The 19,385-nt window shown below is 38.3% G+C and overlaps 2 protein-coding genes across 2 annotated transcripts in view; both read left to right on the top strand.

Annotated features, from left to right (window-relative positions):
• The window catches only part of LOC308272103 (olfactory receptor 1Q1-like), a gene marked incomplete at both ends in the record, with an annotated part of 35,257 nt that extends 18,733 nt beyond the window's left edge, over positions 1 to 16,524 (top strand). The window contains one exon of the mRNA XM_080708889.1: positions 15,598 to 16,524. Within this exon, the coding sequence (XP_080565015.1) occupies positions 15,598 to 16,524 (927 nt within the window). The remainder of the gene's footprint in view (positions 1 to 15,597) is intronic.
• On the top strand, positions 2,669 to 3,595 carry LOC308272368 (olfactory receptor 1Q1-like; the record flags this gene model as incomplete). Its single annotated transcript, XM_080709135.1, has 1 exon — positions 2,669 to 3,595. The coding sequence occupies one exon, from the start codon at positions 2,669 to 2,671 to the stop codon at positions 3,593 to 3,595; it is 927 nt and encodes a 308-aa protein (XP_080565261.1).
• Positions 16,525 to 19,385: the final 2,861 nt, after the last annotated feature.

Below are 19,385 nucleotides of genomic sequence, written 5' to 3'. Positions count from 1 at the left end.
ATTCATTCCAGTGGAGAGAAATGAGCGGCAATCACGTTAGCTTCTCCTACAGAAGAAAAGTCTGCCAATTAGAGCTTCTTTCCACAGAAAACATTTAAGAGTAAGAATGTTTACTTTCTATGATTCTACAAAAGGGGGGTGAGCATTGATTGAGAGAAAAGGTTAAGTCTATGGGTTTTGCTCATATAGCCCCTAATGCAAACCTATGTGCTTTGAAAATTGGGTACATAAAATTATCCTTCCAATATTCAAATAGCTGTAAGAATACAAAATGTGGTATATTGTACTTTTTTTTTTTTTTTTTTTTTTTGGTGGTACTGGGGTTCCTGGAAGCCCTTCTACCTCCGGGCTACACTCCCAGATCTATTTTTTATTTTTGGAAACAGGGTCTCTTAAGCCAGCACGGCTGACTTCGAACCTGCGCGATCCTCCTGTCTCCGCCTCCCAAGGGCGGGGATTACAAGCGTGCGCCACCACGCCCGGCGTTATATTGTACTTTTAAAACACAAAACTTCGCATTTTTTCTTCTTTCTATTGGTACATTGTTGTCATATCTCTTTATGGGAAATGAGATGCACACATCGCTCATTGAGCCCTTCCCCAGTTCCCACGCGATTCTCTTCCCCCTCTCTTCTTCTCATGTTTGTCTTAGTGATTGACTTTGGCATGTCTATGAATGTATGTCATGTACATTAGGGAATTTCCGTCTTCCCCTTCCCATCCCCCTCAGGTCACTTTATTTGCTCATCTATGTTTTCTCGCATGCTTTCTTATAGAGGGATCTGATACTGGCATCCTCCGTTTTTAAAATGCAAAAGCTATGTTTAAGTTGGATGTGGGAGCACATGCCTGTAATTCCAGTATTTGGGAGGCTGAGACAGGAGAATCACAGGTTTGAGAATAGCCTCAGCAACTTAGTAAGACTCAGCAACCTAGAAAGATCCTGCTTGAAAACAAAAAATCAAAAAGGAATGTAGTTCAGAGGTAGAACACCCCTGGGTTCAGTACCCTGTACACCCCAAAAGCTATATTTTACATAATATTTTTTAAAATTTAAACATGAACTTTTATTTTTCTTCCCCTAAACACATTTTATCCTATTCTAATCAATTTTTACTCTTCAAAGTCTTTTATAATCACCTACTTTATTTTCTACATGGAGAAGAATATGGAATTAAAGTTATTTTTAGTTTCTCATGATTATAAATTTTGTGTTAAAATAATCAGAAAAATATTATTTGAATTGTTATTATAATTATTAGTAGTAAATAACTGACCAAAAGTATATAACTGTTGTCTTCAATTATATGAAATTGCCATTATTTACCTCTTTTTAACTGGTACTGGGGTTCCTGGAAACCCTTCTACCTCCGGGCTACACTCCCAAACCTATTTTTATACTTTTTTATTTGGAAACAGGGTCTCTTAAGCCAATACAGCTGGCTTCCAACCTTCCCTATCCTCTTGTCTCTGCCTCCCAAGCGTGGGGATTACAAGCGTGTGCTACCACACCCTGCGTAAAATGGTAATTTCTAATGATAATATATTACAAAATTTCAAAATATTTATCAAACCTAAATATAATCATCTCTTGGTCTCTGTGAGGAATTGATTCTTGAGTCTTCTATGGGTACCAATATCTGCAGATGTTCAATTCTCATTTAAAATGACAAAATTTGCATATAACTATGCATATGCTCCCATATATTCTAAATCATCTCTAGGTTATTTATAATACCTATAAAACACCTACACATTACTTCATTTGCATATATCAGTGTACTATTTAGCACACAATAAGTGCAAGTTTTTTACTTTGGAACTTTATGGAATTTTTAAAGCATATTTTATGCACGGTTGATTGAATCCAAGGATACAGGACCCATAGATATACAGGGATGATCATAAAAAAATGATATGCAAATGCATAGTGGGACAATATTTGCTCTTAAAAACTTAGTTCATGTATCAATAAGTAAATATTATTACTAGAATAAGTCTAAAATCAGCTTAATTTTATTAATGTTTGTCTTTCATTTGGTACATGAGAGACAGTATAATGCATAAGGAGGCATCTTAAAGATAATATGAGTTCACAGAAAAGAGCCTGGAAGCTTATTCCCTGAAAGTACTGTTTACTCTTTCGGAAATCTTTGGGCATCAGCAAGGATGTCCTTGTAGGTGGGCAGCCCCTAAAGTGAAAATCCCAGATTCCTTCCATGATTACGAAACTTATCACAAGCCTCACCATGAACAAGATGTCTTGGTTCTAATTTGGAGAGTCTTATTATATAATAGTTAATAGTATAACCTTTGGGTCCAGATAAACATGACTTAAAATTAGATTTTGCTCTTTAGAAGCTTGAACTTTCTATTCCTTGGTTTTGTATTTTGTAAAATTAATAATAATAATTTCCTAATAAGGTTATAGTAATATTTAAATATGATAATGTAGCAAAGTCCTGGTTCAACATAAATGCTTCCTAAATACTAATTATGGTGATAGTGACAATATTAACAATAGTCTATATTATTTTGGAAAAGTATTAAATACTTGATCACTTTATCAACACCATGTGTAGGTTACATGGGATCCCAACGGTAACTGAACAGCATGCCCAGATTTCCAAATCTATTAAAATAATCCTTTTTGTCCTTTTGGTAACAGATGGACAATACCAGCTGGACCAGTGTGTCCCATTTTGTTCTCTTGGGTATTTCTACCCACCCAGAAGAACAGATCCCACTCTTCCTTCTTTTTCTCCTCATGTATACAATCACCGTTTCTGGAAATTTCGTCATCATCACACTTATCATCTCTGCTCCTCGCCTCCACACCCCCATGTACATCTTCCTCAGTAACTTGGCCTTGACAGACATCTGCTTCACCTCCACCACAGTCCCCAAGATGCTGCAGAATATTTTCTCCCCTACAAAGGCCATTTCCTACATGGGCTGCCTAGCCCAGACTTATTTTTTCCTTTACTTTTCAGCCACTGAAAACTTCCTCTTGGATGCAATGGCCTATGACAGGTACATCGCCATCTGTCACCCCCTTCACTATCACACAATCCTGACCAGAATGCTGTGTGCACAGACGGTGGCTCTGTGCCATGTCCTCTCCCACCTGCACGCCCTGCTGCATACGGTTCTCATGGGCCGACTGACTTTCTGTGCAGACAACAGGATCGCCCACTTCTTCTGTGACCTCTACCCTCTGATGAAAATCTCCTGCACCAGCACCTACCTCAACGCCTTGATGGTTCATACAGAAGGTGTGGCTGCCGTCATGGGGGCTCTGGCCTTCATCATCGGCTCCTATGTCTGCATCCTTTCAACGGTTCTCAGGATTCCCTCAGCCAAGGGCAAGTGGAAAGCCTTTTCTACCTGTGGCTCCCACCTCGCCGTGGTGGCCATATTCTATGGCACCCTCATATGGGTCTACTTTCGACCCCTTTCCAGCTATTCAGTGAGCAAGGGTCGCATTGTGACAGTGATGTACACGGTGGTGACTCCCATGCTGAACCCCTTCATCTACAGCCTGAGGAATGGGGATGTCAAGGGAGCCTTCCAGAAATGGATGAAAAGAAGGTAGACTTTTTTCTTTGTATAAAAGCCTAACACACATTTTCCACTCTTAACTATGATTCTGGGGAAATAATTTTGTTCCTTGTAGATCTTCCTCTAGAATGTTCCAAAAATAGCTTGCTTAAATAATAATTATGATTTTTTTCATCAGCTCTAAGATGTTTCTTAAAATCTAGAGGAATCTTATGGTATTGCCAGGTCAATGGGGTCAGAAGCTCTTAATGCCTCAGAACTGAGCGCTCCCACAGCTTTCCAATCTACATGTACTTAACCTTCTTTGGGTGCATGAATCAATGGTAATTTAAATTCCTATTTTCTTAGCATGCTCCTGGTATTTTCTGGAGTTGATGCAGGGCTCCTGCCTAATATTGGGTGTTTGCTGATCAATCATTTTGGGGCATAAGTAATGAGTTCTGGAGTCAAGATTTCCACTAAAATGTCAATTTTTCAGACATGTCGACTTAAGATCAAAAGAATGGGAGAGTATTCTTCCAAGGACATGATACAGAAGATGCAAGTGTGACTGATTTAGTTTTTCTGAATAAAGTTTCTCTTACAGGGTACAAGTAGTTATGAAAGTGGGTTGAGGTAGAGATAAAATTGTGGAGATTTTGTGTTACTTGCTAAAATGATTTCTTGTACCTAATGTGTCTTAATCAAAATATACTCCACTGAAGTAGATTTGAGTAGCTATATTCCCTAAGTCCTTGGCTATACAAGGTAAATGAATTCTTCCAAGGCAAAGGTGCTCCCTGGAACTTATAAAATAATGATTATGAAGAAAGTATGCCAACATTTGACTAATACTGGCTTCTCACATTTTCAAGAAAATATCTTAATAAACTCAATAGTTTTCTCCTGGATCTCACTGTTTCCTCTTGTATTTCCTGATTCCATGACCCACCTTCCCCTTTCTCCATCTCAAAGTGGCTGTTCCATTACTGATCCCTTTTGTTCTTTACCACCTGACTAGCCTCACTTCTATGTATTATGGTCTTTTCTCAGAATCCCCCTTCTCCCGTGAATCTCTGTATAACCCAGTCAAACCATTCAGAAACTCCAGCAGCTGCAGTTGAACTCATCTGGATCAAAACACTATAGGCCCTTTTTTCAGGGGCTCAACTGCCTACAATAAAGCACATCAAGACCATGAATTTATAAAAGATTCCAGCAGGGATCTGAGTGGCTGCAGGGACTCACATAGCAAGGACCAAACCAGTTGGATATTTGAGTTTGCAATCCATCCCTGTGGAAGTGTGGGAGATGTCTACAGTCAGACATAGAAGAAATGCAAATTAGCAGACAGTTCTTAAGGACACTCATGTGGGACCTAGAATCAACAGTTCACCCCACCTCTGTGGGGTATTTATTGATCACAACAGATTGGTTGGCAATGGTGTCTTTGAGATGAAATAACTTACTGAACAGTGAAACAGGCTCAAAAGACTAAAAACTCTCACCTTGAGTTATTTGGGTGCCACAAGTACCAAGGCCTGTGAATGACAATGTTGCAAGTGACCACGGCTGCCCAAAATAGCAGTGTTGTCCCTAGGGCTAAATATCTCAGCCACATAAGCTCCGGACTCAGAAAAATACACTCTTTTCCCTAGTGAAGTTTAGGCCTTGCAAGCACAGAGTATAGGGGCCAGCAGTGTTTCTCATGATAGTAGCTGGCAGAGCCACAGCAGTGTCCCTGAGACAATTTATTTATGCCTTATGACCATGGAGGCCAGTGGTTGACAGTGTTTTATGTGATTGCAACCAGGAGAACAGCAGTGGTGTTCCTGGGGCATCAAAGCTCAGCCATCTAGGCCCCAGACTCAGAACATCATAATCTCCAGCCCTCTTGAACTTGGTTGTGGTAAACATGGAGGTTGGAGGCCAGCAGTCAGCAGGGTTTCATGTGATTACAACCAGCAGAACAATGGTGGTATCCCTGTGGCATTAAATCTCAATCATCTAAGCTGCAAGCTAAGATCTTTCAGGACTCTGGCTCTGCTGAACTTGGACCTAGAAAGCAAGGATGCCAACAGCTAATCGAACACTGGTGCCTACCTACACTGGTTAAGAACTATATCCTGCTAAAGAGATTCTGGGGGAACTAACTCTAAAGTCTGATTATTTGAGACAGATTTGTTGAGGCACTCTCAGTGTAGGATTTATTATAAAGAAGCAACAAATAGATGTAGGAATCCCATATAAAAAGGAAGAGAATGCCAACACGACAGAGGTAAAAACCTAAAATCTTGGAAACATGAGAATGAAGACCAATGAGGAGATAATAAACTCCCACAATTCAGCAACAAAGAAGATCACCAATACAGAGCTGTAGAAAGTGCCAGAATTCAGAATTTTTATTTTTGATGTGATCAAAGACCTTAAAACTGCAATCAGAGAAAGAGTAGAGTATATGAAAAAAACATATAAGTAAAGAAATTGAAACCCTAATTAAGAACCAAAAAGAGGCACTGAGTGAAATGAAGCAGACATAAATGAAACAAAGACCTCAGTAGAAACCACCTCTGGCAGACTAGAACATGTGGAAATTAGACTATTACTCTTAAAAAACAGTTTATTCAACACTGACCACACAGTCAATAATATTGAAGAGACAATATGACAACATGATCAGACTGTTCAAGACGCATGAGATTATATAAAACAACCTAATTACAGATAATAGACACTGAAGAAGACTTAGAATCACAAATAAAGGGGTTTAGAAACCTCTTCAGAGGAAAAATATCAGAGAATTTCTCCAAAAATAGAAAACTAGATGGACATCTACATACAAGAAACATTTAGAACACCAATAAAACAAATTCAAAGAAGAACTTCTCTGTGCCACATAATAATCAAAATGACTAATTATAGGGGTCAAAGAAAGAATCTTTTTATCTGTGGAACTGGGGATTAAGCCCAGGGGCATTCTACCTCCAAGCTACACCCCAGACTTATTTTTTATTTTTAATTTTGAAATTTGGCCTTGCTAAGTTTCAGGGTATCACTAAGTAGAGGAGGCTGCCATGAACCTGCAATTCTTCTGTCTTAGCCTTCCAAGTACTGGGATTACATGCATGTGCCACCATGCCCAGCTAAAAAGAGAATCTTAAATGCATCAAGATCAAAAGAATGGGTGAAATTCATGAATAAAATAATAAGAATAACTCCAGACTCTTCAACCCAATTCATGAAAGCCAACCAGGCCTGGCATGATACACATCAAACTACAAAATAAAACAACTTCCAACCAAATCTTTCAAAATCACTGAAGAAATAAAAACCTTCCAAAATAAGCATAAACAAAAAGAGCTCATGACTACCAACTTAGCACTAGAGAAAATGCTTAAATAAAACAAAAAGCAAAAACAAGAAATAAATACCAGAGCAAGAGAAAGGATAAATTCCACCAGATGGGCAACTAAGCAAATAAGAAACAACACTATATCAAATGGGAAATATAACTCAAAGTTACAGGGAAAAAATCATCTCTGAATAATAACATTGAATGTCAAAGATCTACACTTTCTGTTACTGGGAAGGTTGATTAAAGACCATAACCCAACTATGTGCTATTTGCAAGAAACTCACCTTACAGTCAAAGATATTCATAGGCTAAGGGTGAAAGAATGGAAAAAAGACATACCATGCAAATGAAGACTGAAAATAAGCAGGGGTAGCAATTCTCCTATCCAACAAAGCAGACTTTAAGCGAAAAATTACCAAAAGAGACAGAGTAGAGCACTTCTTACTAATCAAAGGAACAATCCAACAAGAAGATATGATAGTAAACATTTATGGCACAAGTGTGGGAATACCCACTTGTATAAATAAATGTTTGGGACATTAAGTTTCAGATACAACCCAGCACAATAATTATGGGTGACATACATATATTAACATATCTCTTACACCACTAGATTAATTTTCCAGACAAAGATCAGTAAAGACTCTTCTGACCTAAAGAATACTAATTTCAATATTTGTAAGGTTGAGATAGGAAGATCACAGATTTGAGGCTAGCCTAACAGCCTAAGAAAGTAGCAAGGCCTTTAGAAACTTAGTGTGATCATGTTTAAAAATAAAATAGGGCTAGGGGTGTAACTCAGAGGTAGAATGCCCCTGGGTTCAACCCCCAGTCTATAAAAAATCAACACATAGAAAAGAGAAAAAAAGGACTTCAGATAAAAGAGGAGACAAATAGAATAGTGGATTGGAATGAGGGTGAGAAGAAGGGTAAAAAGAAACTTGAGTAAAGATACAGATCAGCTGGGCATGGTGATGCACACTTGTAATCCCCAAGCTTGGGAGGTGGAGACAGGAGGATTGCGGAGGTTCGAAGCCAGCCTTGCTGGCTTAGGAGACCCTGTTTCCAAATAAAAATATATATTAAAAATAGGTGTCTGGGATTTTAGCCCGGACGTAGAAGGGTTTCCAGGAACCCGAGTACCACCAAAAAAAAAAAAAAAAAAAGAAAGAAAAAAAAGAAAGATACAGATCAAATAATGTTATTCACATATAAAGGTATCACAACTAATATTACTAACATGTGCAGTGAAGAAAGAAGGAAGTAAGGTAGTATCCAGAGGAAAATAAGCCAAATGATGTATGAATATATAAATGTATCACTTTAAATCTCTCTATGTTCTATAATTATAATGCACCAATAAAATTATATATTTTCCATCTGTAAGGAAAATAATAAGTAAAGCATTAAAAAAGTATTCTTCTTTTTCCCCTTTTTATATTGGGAACACAATAATGAGTTTATGAGCAGTGCTGTTAGACCATGAGGAAAAGAATACTCTGCCATGTGCTCTTCAAGGTTGTGCAACTAGGACAAACTTTTTGGAGGACATAATGGTAGTACCCCTTGAAATAAAAAAAATACATATATACTTTTATCAAGCATATCTATCTGCAAATAAGAATAAGTAGACAAAAATGCCTGTAAAAAAATACTCATTATAGCATTTGCAGAGCCAGAGAAAAGAAGGTATGTGGCATGAATAGAGAAATGTTAACTTGTGATATATTTAATATTCTGTGAAATATCTTAAAAATGATGTAGTAGGTCTGGTGTTACTGCAAGAGGCCCATAAGATATTAATGAAAAAATAAAGCTCCAGAAAACAAGTCTAATTTTTATAAAACAAAATTTCATATATACATGTTCATTTGTGTTTAAAAAGTGTATGAATGGGTGCATGTCAAAACATTAACAGTAATTACCCCAAGAGAGAAAGGAGGTGGTTAGAAACAGACTTCCACTTTTTATCTGACACATGCTTTGTTGCTAATTTTTTAAATCAGAATGTGTTTCTTAAAAGAAAATAATACAAGAGGCTGTATCTCTAAGGACTTGGGACCAGGAAACATCCATTCCTAGATGACCATATCTGAATAAGTTCAGAACACATGGAGTATACCCCATGTCCAATTCAACTTCTCGGGTTCTGGCTGCTTTCCTGGGATGAAATAAGCTGCCAAGCCAGTCATTAATGCTGACATTAGAAACACTGTCTTGTGGGCCCTGGTCTCTAGAGAAGACAGTGAGGTTGGACTGTGACACACATGGGACTCCATGCTAGTGGAAACCATGGAGTCCACATAGAAGCATCTGATAAAACCTCCATGCACAGCACCTTCTCCTATCATGCCATCCTGCCCCTGACAAGCAGAAGCACTACCAGGAAACTGACAGCTCTACCCTTCAACCCATTTCTGGTGCCTTTCTTTCTCCAGTGCTGTACAACTCCTTCTGTCTCCCATGCACTGTTGTCAAAAAGACAGGACATGTGCTCAGGCTCAGCACATTCAGATCCAGCCAGAAGTCTACAGTAGAGTAAGGATCTGCTCATAGAGAGCTGCACAGAGCCACACAGAAGTTTCATGACACCTTAGACCATCTGGAGATTGGTTCTGGAAGGAGGACCATCTTTCTTTAAATTGACCCACTGGACAATAATGTGAGTATTGTAAAGTTTATTTTTGATCCTCTAAGATATTTTTAAATTTTTTCACCCTTTATAGTCTCTTCACTTCATCATCCTCAGATATGCTGCATCTTCATAGATGCTCTCACCCCACCCTATTAAAATCTATCAACAAAAAGTATGGGTGATTCACATAGGAGTAATCCCATAGATAATTTTGTCTAAGTCAGGGAACTATACAATGAAATTCCAGAGAGCTTCAGTTGGTTGAGAGGTATTTATGAGTAATCAAGTTGACCCAGAAATCATCCTCTTCATCTTCTCTTATCCACCCAGACTCTTCTCCCACTTCTGGGAACTAAAGACTGAACAGGGAAACTGAGAGGACACACTAGCTGTGTTATGCAAAAGCCTCCTCTGTTTTCCAAGTGTAGTCATGGGTTAGATGGTCAGCGGTTCAGCAGACCTCTTCTGTGATGGGGAATCCAAGTTCTCATAGGAATTTTTAAAACAAACAGATTCACACTATGTCATAGGACTTTTTTTTCAGGTCTGGGATGGAAATCTGGGGCATTGAACCTCCAACCTACACCCCTTGCCCTATTTTTTTTATTCTTTATTTTGAAGCAGGGTCTAAGTTGCGGAGGGCCTCACTAAATAGCTGAGGCTGTCTGCGAATCTCGATCCTCCACTCTCAGCCTCCCACATGCTGGGATTACAAGTGTGCACCCATGCCTGGCTCATAGAACTTTTAAATGATCTTCATGACTAGTCTCTTCTGTTAAATTCTTATAACGTTTCTGTATTGAAAGTAATGATTCATCTTCTCATTTCTTAGAGGACAGCAAGTGAAATTCCTAAAGCCTCAGGACATTTTCACAGCAAACCTGGGACCCAAAGTCAAAACATTCCATTTCCCAGGTCAAGCCCATCCCCACACACCACACTGCTGTTTCTCTACCCACACCCTATTTTAAAGCAGAACTGTCCTCTGGTAGTTCCCCATTTTTGGCTTCTCACCTCCTCACCCACACCACATTCTTCTCCTCTTCCAACAACAGAATGATACATGCTTGTGCTATACCCTATGGGTCAGGCAGGAATCATCTATTCCAGCTGTGAGAAAGGAAAGGAGGACTCCAAGGGTACAAGCAGTTTTGCCACTCAAGCTAGATGGACATTGTCCCAGGAAGAGCTCATTCTGTCAAGTGTAGAGTAAGAGTACAACCAATTCTTAGGCCTTTTCTAAGACTTGAGAAAAGATATCCCATGTTTCTTAGCACATGAACTTGGAGCCAGCAGATGCTCAGCCCAAGGCTATAATTATGAAGTCTCATTTGAAGAGTCAATTTACAGTGGCAAGTTAACATGGGAAAAAAAAGAATAGGAAAAAACTGGAACATGAGTGTCAAGTAGGTGAAGCGCCATAAAAAAACATCGCTTCTCAGTTAGACAGATATATAACCAATCTGGCTTCAAATCTACTCTCTGTGACCTTGGGGAATTTAACTCATCCCTCTGATAATCAGTTTTATTATCTGAAAATAGGAATAATTTCTACTCTGAAATGACAATAAAACTATTTATTTATCATTGACCAATGTAAAGGATGGTATGGTGGGAAATCAAGGAGCAAAGAGGAGAGTAGAAACTGGAACCATGAAGGAGAGCTTGCGGGCAGTGTAGCCCAGTAGTAAGTAACATGGGCTTTGAGGCCAAGAGAGCTGAACTCAAATTCCAGCTCTACTGCTTACTAACTCTATCACCTTCAGCATGACACACAACCCCTCTGAGCTTCAAGTTCTGCTTGTATACAGTAGAATTAGCAATACCTACATCTCAGAATTTTTGTGATCATCACATGAAGCACATATGTAAAGCTCTTAGAACAGTCTGTGGTGTACAGTAAGTGTTCAGTAACTGTGGCTACAACCTCTGATCCTCAATCATCACCATTACCACATGGAAATCAATGCAGAATACTCCATATCTCATTATGAGTTGCCACATTCTTATGATTTAAAAGCCTAATGCTTGCTCTCTTAAATTACATCAAAATAAAATATTTAACCTGGGGAATAGGAGGAGAGAGACCTGCACTGGTAAATAAACCAGTGGTTCTTCATGCAGAAGAACCCGTGTACATGAAGCATGTAGTCAGGCATCTACAAGCATTCTGAGTATCCAGACATGAGTGTAAAATTCAGCCACCATGTAATGATACTAAGTTGTGCTGGGCTAGTCACTTCACCTCCCTAAGCCTTGGTTTCCTCATCTGTGTAATAGTGATCACAAAGGATTGCTGTAGGCCACTTAGCTAGAATTCCCCTTGGGTTGGTCTACGGGCTGTATAACTTAATATATGTACAAGTGCCTTGAGCAGAAACAGTTCTTAATTGTTCGCACTTTATCTCCCAAAAAACCAAATTGCAAAGTCTAGGAATAGCTACAAACACAAATTGTTTGTGAAACACCCAGATCAAACCTCCACCCTCAAAAGGCTGTTTATTATTTATAATCAGACAAAATTAGATTGTTTTGTGATGAAAAGCAAGACTTGTAGGGCCTTGATTAGTCCTAGGAACCACATTTTAAAAACACGATGAATTTGTGTACACAGTACACAAATAGGTACACAGTAGAAAGAGCTGGGTGGCATAAACACCTGGAGATTCTCTTTAACAAGACTCAAAATTTGATAGAAAAATCTGCCAGCACTTTATTTGTCAGGGACCAGGTGCTTCATTTAACCTTTATAACAGCTTGGTGAGTAATGTGCTATTCATATTTGCACTTGACATATGAGAAAACCAAGGCTGACCTTCCAGCCATTTCCAAATGCTGCCTTTGTTGGTTGATATCTATCCTTCCCAAGGTCTTTCACCTTGAAGAATAATGTGCTTGTTCTATGATACTTCTGAGGCAAACTCATTCCAGTGGACAAAAATAAGCAGCAATCACAGGTTAGTTTTTCCTATAGAAGAAAACGTATGACAACTAGAGCTTCCTGCCACAGAAGAGGAAGGGTGTTCAGTTTCCATGATCTTACTGAAGGAGGATGAGTATTGATTGAGAGGTTAGGCTAAATCTATGGTTTTTTTTTTCTTTCATAAAGCCCCTAATGAAAACCTATGTGCTTTGAAAAACAGGTAAATAACAATATTTAAATCACTGTATGAATACAAAATGTGGCATATTATCCTTTTTTATTGGTGCATTACAGTCATACATTAATGGAATTATTATCAAAATTATTAATGGAATTATATTAATTAATATTAATGGAATACGAGATGGTAGAAGCATACATGCTCTATCACTCATTTAGCCCTTCCCCAATTGTATAGTATCCTTCTAAAACACAAACTTCACATTCTTTCTTAGAGTGTATCCAGTGGCATCTAAATGCCAGAGGGATTTGATACTGATATCTATTTTTTAAATATAAGAACATGGTCATTCTTTAAAGCTATAAATTCTACATCATTTCCTTTCAATTTAAACATGTACTTTCATTCCTCTTCTCCTATACACATTTTATCCTATGCTCACAAATTTTTATGCTGAAAAGTCTTTTAGAACCACCTATTTAATTTTCCACAATGCAAAAGAATACAAAATTAGTTTTTTTAGTTACTTGTGACCATAGAATTTTGTGTTAAAAATTATCAGAAAGCCGGGAGTGGTGGCGCACGCTTGTAATCCCCACACTTGGGAGGCGGAGACAGGAGGATTGCGCAGGTTCAAAGCCAGACGCGCTGGCTTAAAAGACCCTGTTGGAAACACATATATATATATATATATACATACACACACACATATATATACACACACACATATATATACATATATATATTAGGCCTGGCAGTGTAGCCTGGAAGTAGAAGGGCTTCCAGGAACCCCAGTACCACCAAAAAAGAAATATTCAGAAAAAAATTCATCTGAATTATACTTATTAGCAGTAAAAAACTGAACAAATTATGTAAATATTAATTTAAATTATATAGTTATCAATATTTACCTATTTGACCTATACAATGGCAATTTCATATACTATATCACATAATGTTAAAATATTTATCAATATAAATATAGTCATCACCAGGACTCAACTGGGGATTGGTTCCAGGATGCCCTGTGGGTACCAACATCTGGAGATGCTCAAGTCCTTTATATAAAATGGCATAGTATTTGCATATAACGTATTCACAGTCTTTCACATATTTTAAACCATCTCTGTATTATTTTGATTATAATTTTTACTGACGCATTATAATTATACATCATATGAGGTTCAGGATGATAGAAACATACGTGAACATAGCATTCATTGTACAATCCCTACAGGTCCCACTCCACTCCCCTCCCTCCTCATACATAATAGTAACATTGATATAGAAAAGGTCATCTATGAACAAAGGATTATTTTAACTTTTTTCATTAGCAGATCTCCATCTTTACCTCACATCTCCCTCCCCAAATCTCCTTCCTCTAGCATACTAATATCTCATTTATCCAAAGTCCTCTTTGTTTACTGGTTTCTCTCTAGCTTCCATATATGAGTGAAAAACATATTATCCTTCCCTTTGTGTGACTAACTAATCTCACTTAGAATAATATTCTCTAATTTTATCCATTTTCCTACATATGACATCATTGTGTTTTTATGGCTGGGTAAAATTCTACTGAGTGTATATACACCATAGTTTTATAACCCATCCATCCTAAACTGGTTCAACAGTTTGACTATTGTGAATTGTGCTGCTCTAAACATATATCCCTAGAGCAATCTGACTCCAATTCCTTTGGTAAGATCCAAAAGGATTATATGGCTGAGTGGTATGGTGACTGGGGATGTTAACTCAGTGATAGAACACTTGCCTAGCATGTGTGAGACTCTGTGTTCTCTGGGTTCAGTTCCTAGAAGAGAGGGGGGGGGAGAGGGAGGGAGAGAGAAGGGGAGGGGAGGGGAAGGGAGAGGAGAGGAGAGGAGAGGAGAGGAGAGGAGAGGAGAGGAGAGGAGAGGAGAGGAGAGGAGAGGAGAGGAGAGGAGAGAAGACTGACTCATTTAAAGCCTAGCATCTCTAGACTATTTATAATACCTTTACAATGCCTACACATCACTTAATATGCATAGACTCAGTATAATATTTGGAATATAGCAAATTCAAGTTTTTCATTTGAATCTTGCTGAAATTTTAAGCACTTTGATCCACAGTTAATTGAATCCAAGGATGCAGAGTCCACAGACACAAAGGGATGACCATTAAGAAAATTTTTATGCAAAGGGATTTAAACAATGTTTTCTTTTTAAAATTTAGTTCATGTATCCAGAAGTGAATATTGTTAATATTAATGTTTGTCTTTCATTTGTGACATGAGAGGCAAGATAATGCATAAGAAGACATCTTGAAGACAAGATGAGTTCAGAGAAAAGATATTTGAAAATTAAGACTCTAGAAACTTATTCTCCTAAAATATTATGTCCTTTTTGAGAAATCTTTGGGCACCAGCAAGAAATACCCTTGTATGTATTCCCTTAAGCAAAAAATTGTGTATTTCTTTCTTGGTTATAAAACTTATCACAAGTCTACTACCATGAATAAGATATTTTAGTTTTAGTCTGTAGCCTCATATTAATAGTGGTGAATGGTTAATGGTATAATCTTTGGGTTCAGATAAACATGACTTAAATTCAGAGATATCTCTTTATAAGCTTAAACTTTGTTTCATTTTCTAAATTGTAAAACAAAAAATAATTATAGTCACAATAATAATAACTCTGTGGGGTTATTGTAAGATTTAAATATGATAATGCATCACAGACTAAACAACTAAATATGATAATGCATTAAAGTTCCTGGTTTAAGGTAGTTGCTCTATAAATATTTGCCATAGTTATAAGAATAATATCAATAATAATGAAAAATATATTATTGTGTGTGAAATTATTAAGCAGTTTATCCCTTTATTGGCATCATGTGTAGTTTATATAGGGGCTCAACAGTAACCGAACAGCCTACCCAGATTTCCAAATCTATTAAAATAATCCTTTTCATCCTTTTGGTAACAGATGGACAATACCAGCTGGAACAGTGTATCCCATTTTGTTCTCTTGGGTATTTCTACCCACCCAGAAGAACAGATCCCACTCTTCCTTCTTTTTCTCCTCATGTATACAATCACCGTTTCTGGAAATTTCGTCATCATCACACTTATCATCTCTGCTCCTCGCCTCCACACCCCCATGTACATCTTCCTCAGTAACTTGGCCTTGACAGACATCTGCTTCACCTCCACCACAGTCCCCAAGATGCTGCAGAATATTTTCTCCCCTACAAAGGCCATTTCCTACATGGGCTGCTTAGCCCAGACTTATTTTTTTATTTGCTTTGCAGCCCTGGAAAACTTCCTCTTGGCTGTGATGGCCTATGACAGGTACATCGCCATCTGCTACCCTCTCCGCTATCACACAATCCTGACTGGAACACTGTGTGCACAGACAGTGGCTCTGTGCCATGTCCTCTCCCACCTGCACGCCCTGCTGCATACGGTTCTCATGGGCCGACTGACTTTCTGTGCAGACAACAGGATCACCCACTTCTTCTGTGACATCTACCCTCTGATGAAGATATCCTGTACCAGCACCTACCTCAACACCTTGATGGTTCATACAGAAGGTGTGATAATCATCATGGGAGTTCTGGTCTTCATCATCAGCTCCTACGCTTGCATCCTTTCAACGGTTCTCAGGATTCCCTCAGCCAAGGGCAAGTGGAAAGCCTTTTCTACCTGTGGCTCCCACCTCACCGTGGTGGCCATATTCTATGGCACCCTCATATGGGTCTACTTTCGACCCCTTTCCAGCTATTCAGTGAGCAAGGGTCGCATTGTGACAGTGATGTACACGGTGGTGACTCCCATGCTGAACCCCTTCATCTACAGCCTGAGGAATGGGGATGTCAAAGGAGCTTTCCAGAAATGGATGAACAGAATGTAGACTTCTTTTAAAAACTTAACATATATTTCTGAGTTTTAGCTGTGATTCCAGATAAATCATTTTTTCTTCATAGAATCGCTTCCTTTAGAATGTTCCAAAAATAACTAGCTTAAATATCTATTATGGTTTTTCTCATCAGACTTTGTCCTAAGATGCCTCTTAAACCCAAGAGGAACCTAATGACAATGCCTAGTCTCACTGGGGTCAGCAGCTGCTAGTGCCCCAAGACTGAGCACTACCATAGTTCTTTTCCATTTTCTTAACCTTCGTCTGCACCATTCAGGGAAAACTTCAACTTCAATCTCAGCACATTTCTGATCTTTACTGCAGTTGATGCAGGGAGCTTATCTAATACTGGGTGTTTGCTAATATATCAATGTTGGGCACGAAGAATAGGTTCTGGAGCCAAGATTTCCATTAAAATGTAAATATTTCAGTTGTGTTAATATATGATCAAAAGAATGTGAGAGATATCTGCTAAGGGAATGGGGCAGAAGATGCCAGTCAAGGCTGATTTAGTTTGTCTGGAGAGTTTTTCTTATAGAACACAAGTAGTTAATGAGTTGAGAAGGAGCTAAAATTATGATGTGCTAAGAGAATGACTTGTACCCAAACATGTCTTAATCAAAATTTATGACCCTGAAGTAGATTTGAGAAGTTATATTTTGTAAGTCTTTGTCTGTATTAAAATAATTAGCTAATTAATTATTTCAAGGTAAGGGTGACCACAGCACTTATAAAATTATGATAACAAAGGATAAGAAAGAAATTGTGCCAACTTTTCATTAGTTAACACTGGCTCCTCACATTTTCCAGGAAATGGATATTCAATTTTTTTTCCTGGATCTCACTGTTTCCTCTTACATTTCATGGCTCCTTGGTCCTCCTCCTCCTTCTCCACCTCAAAAGAGCAGTTCCATTTCTGATCTCTTTTGTTTTTTAACACCTGATTACCCTCACCTCTTAGCACTTTGGCCCATCTCATAATCCTTCTTCTACTATTAAAGAACTGACTAAAGATAGATAAGTAGGAGAGTCCATGGGTACAATTTCCTACCTTCCTTACAAATGGGCAAACTAAGACAAAGAATAGTTAAATAATTAATTGTCTAATATCACACAGCAAGTAATGATAAAGTCAGGAATCTAGCTCTGACTCTAGAGTCCACCCCTTGACACTATCACATCCAACCTTCAACAAAGTCTGTCAGTATTTTTCTTTCAGCTTCTGAGCTGTTTCATTCTGATCTCCTTAATTGAATTTCTGGAATATCATATGTTTACACACAAGATTTACTTGCTCCTTTTGTGTCAAACTAATTATAAATATCCTTTATCTTTCTTAAATGTGCTATTTGGGACAATAAATAATATGCTCACCCTGGTTATAAAGTCCTTTCCAACCACCACCCAGAATGATCAAATATACCTTCCCCGTGCCCCTGCAGCTTGCCCTATGAATCTTGCTTCTTTCATCCTCTGCTTTTTTATAAGCTCTTTCAGAATACATACTCCAAACACTGAGCACAAGTAATGACCTCCTGAGAACAACTGAGAGAAAGACTATACCTCCATTCCAGAAGTATTCTTCTTTAAGTTTTGGACAAATCAAACTTACCTGATTCCTTCCTACTAATGGCCACTTCTCAGTTATTATTTTTAATATGCTTTTATTGGTGTATTATAGTCTCACATCATAATGTAAATCATGTTGACAGTGACATACATGTACACAGTACTTGTGTACCTCCCACATCCCCATTTCCCCCTTTCCAATCTCAGAATACTGAGATAAATGTTGGTATATTCACATATGTACACATAGTCTGTTGGGCCAGGACTATGTGGGGACAAAGAGAGCCACACACCAACAGGAAATTTTAAAAAGGATATTAAAAATGTATTAAAAGAATTTAGCATAAAAGGAAAATTACCAGCTAGCTGGGGCTGCAGACTCTTGAGCCAATTGTTAGAGCTATGCACCCTTCCAGTCAGCCAGGCCCTTTTTATGAAGGAAAAACCATAAAACCCTTAACTATATTTGACCTTTTTCCTTATTGGCTAAGCCCCCCCCACCCCACTAACTAAGACAGGTATCAGTTTTTGGTGAGCTAGCCCCCTTATGTCCATATCTGGAAACCAATTTGTCTTCTTTAGGTTTCCCCAGGGGAGGGGTTGAACTTTGTACTGAGCAGTTTACCTGCAGTTTATTGGAGAACAAAAAGAGGAGGAAGAGTGGTGATTACATTCAAGGGGTGGTTGCACTCCAGCAAGGCATAGGTAAAAGGGTTACAATTTTAGGAAAACAGTGCAAAGGTTAAACAGGGTTCAGCATGTACATACATTCCAGAGTATCAGCACTGAGTTGTAACAAAATGGAGCTGTACAAAATGGAGTCACTTTGGCCCTTCAGTCGATGGTAGTATTTCCATTAATGAACCTGTTATTTTTTGCTTTCTCCCTTCCCAGACCTTTAAGTGTACAGCCCACCTACCTCAAGTCATCCCAGAGCTCTTCTCTGTTCTATTCTATCCTCTTCTGTCTAGGTAGTTCTATCCAGTCCAATGGCATCAAGTATCATCTATATTTTGTTGCCTCATATTTCTTTCCTCTCCATGAGCCTCAAGAATTATGCATTCCATTGGGCATGATGGCACATTCCTGTAATCTCAGTGCTTGGGAGTCTGAGACAGAAGAATCACAGGTTCAAGAAAAAGCCTCAACAACCTAGCAAGGCCCTGTTTCAAAAATTAAAAAGTATGGCTAGGGGTTTAGCTCAGAGGTAGAATGCCCCTAGGTTCAATCTTGAGTACCATAAATAAACAATTATGTATCCAACTATTAAACTCTCTATGAATATC

Source organism: Muscardinus avellanarius (genome assembly GCF_963383645.1).
Source record: "Muscardinus avellanarius genome assembly, chromosome: 13".
NCBI classification, from domain to species: Eukaryota; Metazoa; Chordata; class Mammalia; order Rodentia; family Gliridae; genus Muscardinus; species Muscardinus avellanarius.
Note: the sequence above shows the minus strand (reverse complement) of the source record. Positions and strands in the feature narration are given on the sequence as shown.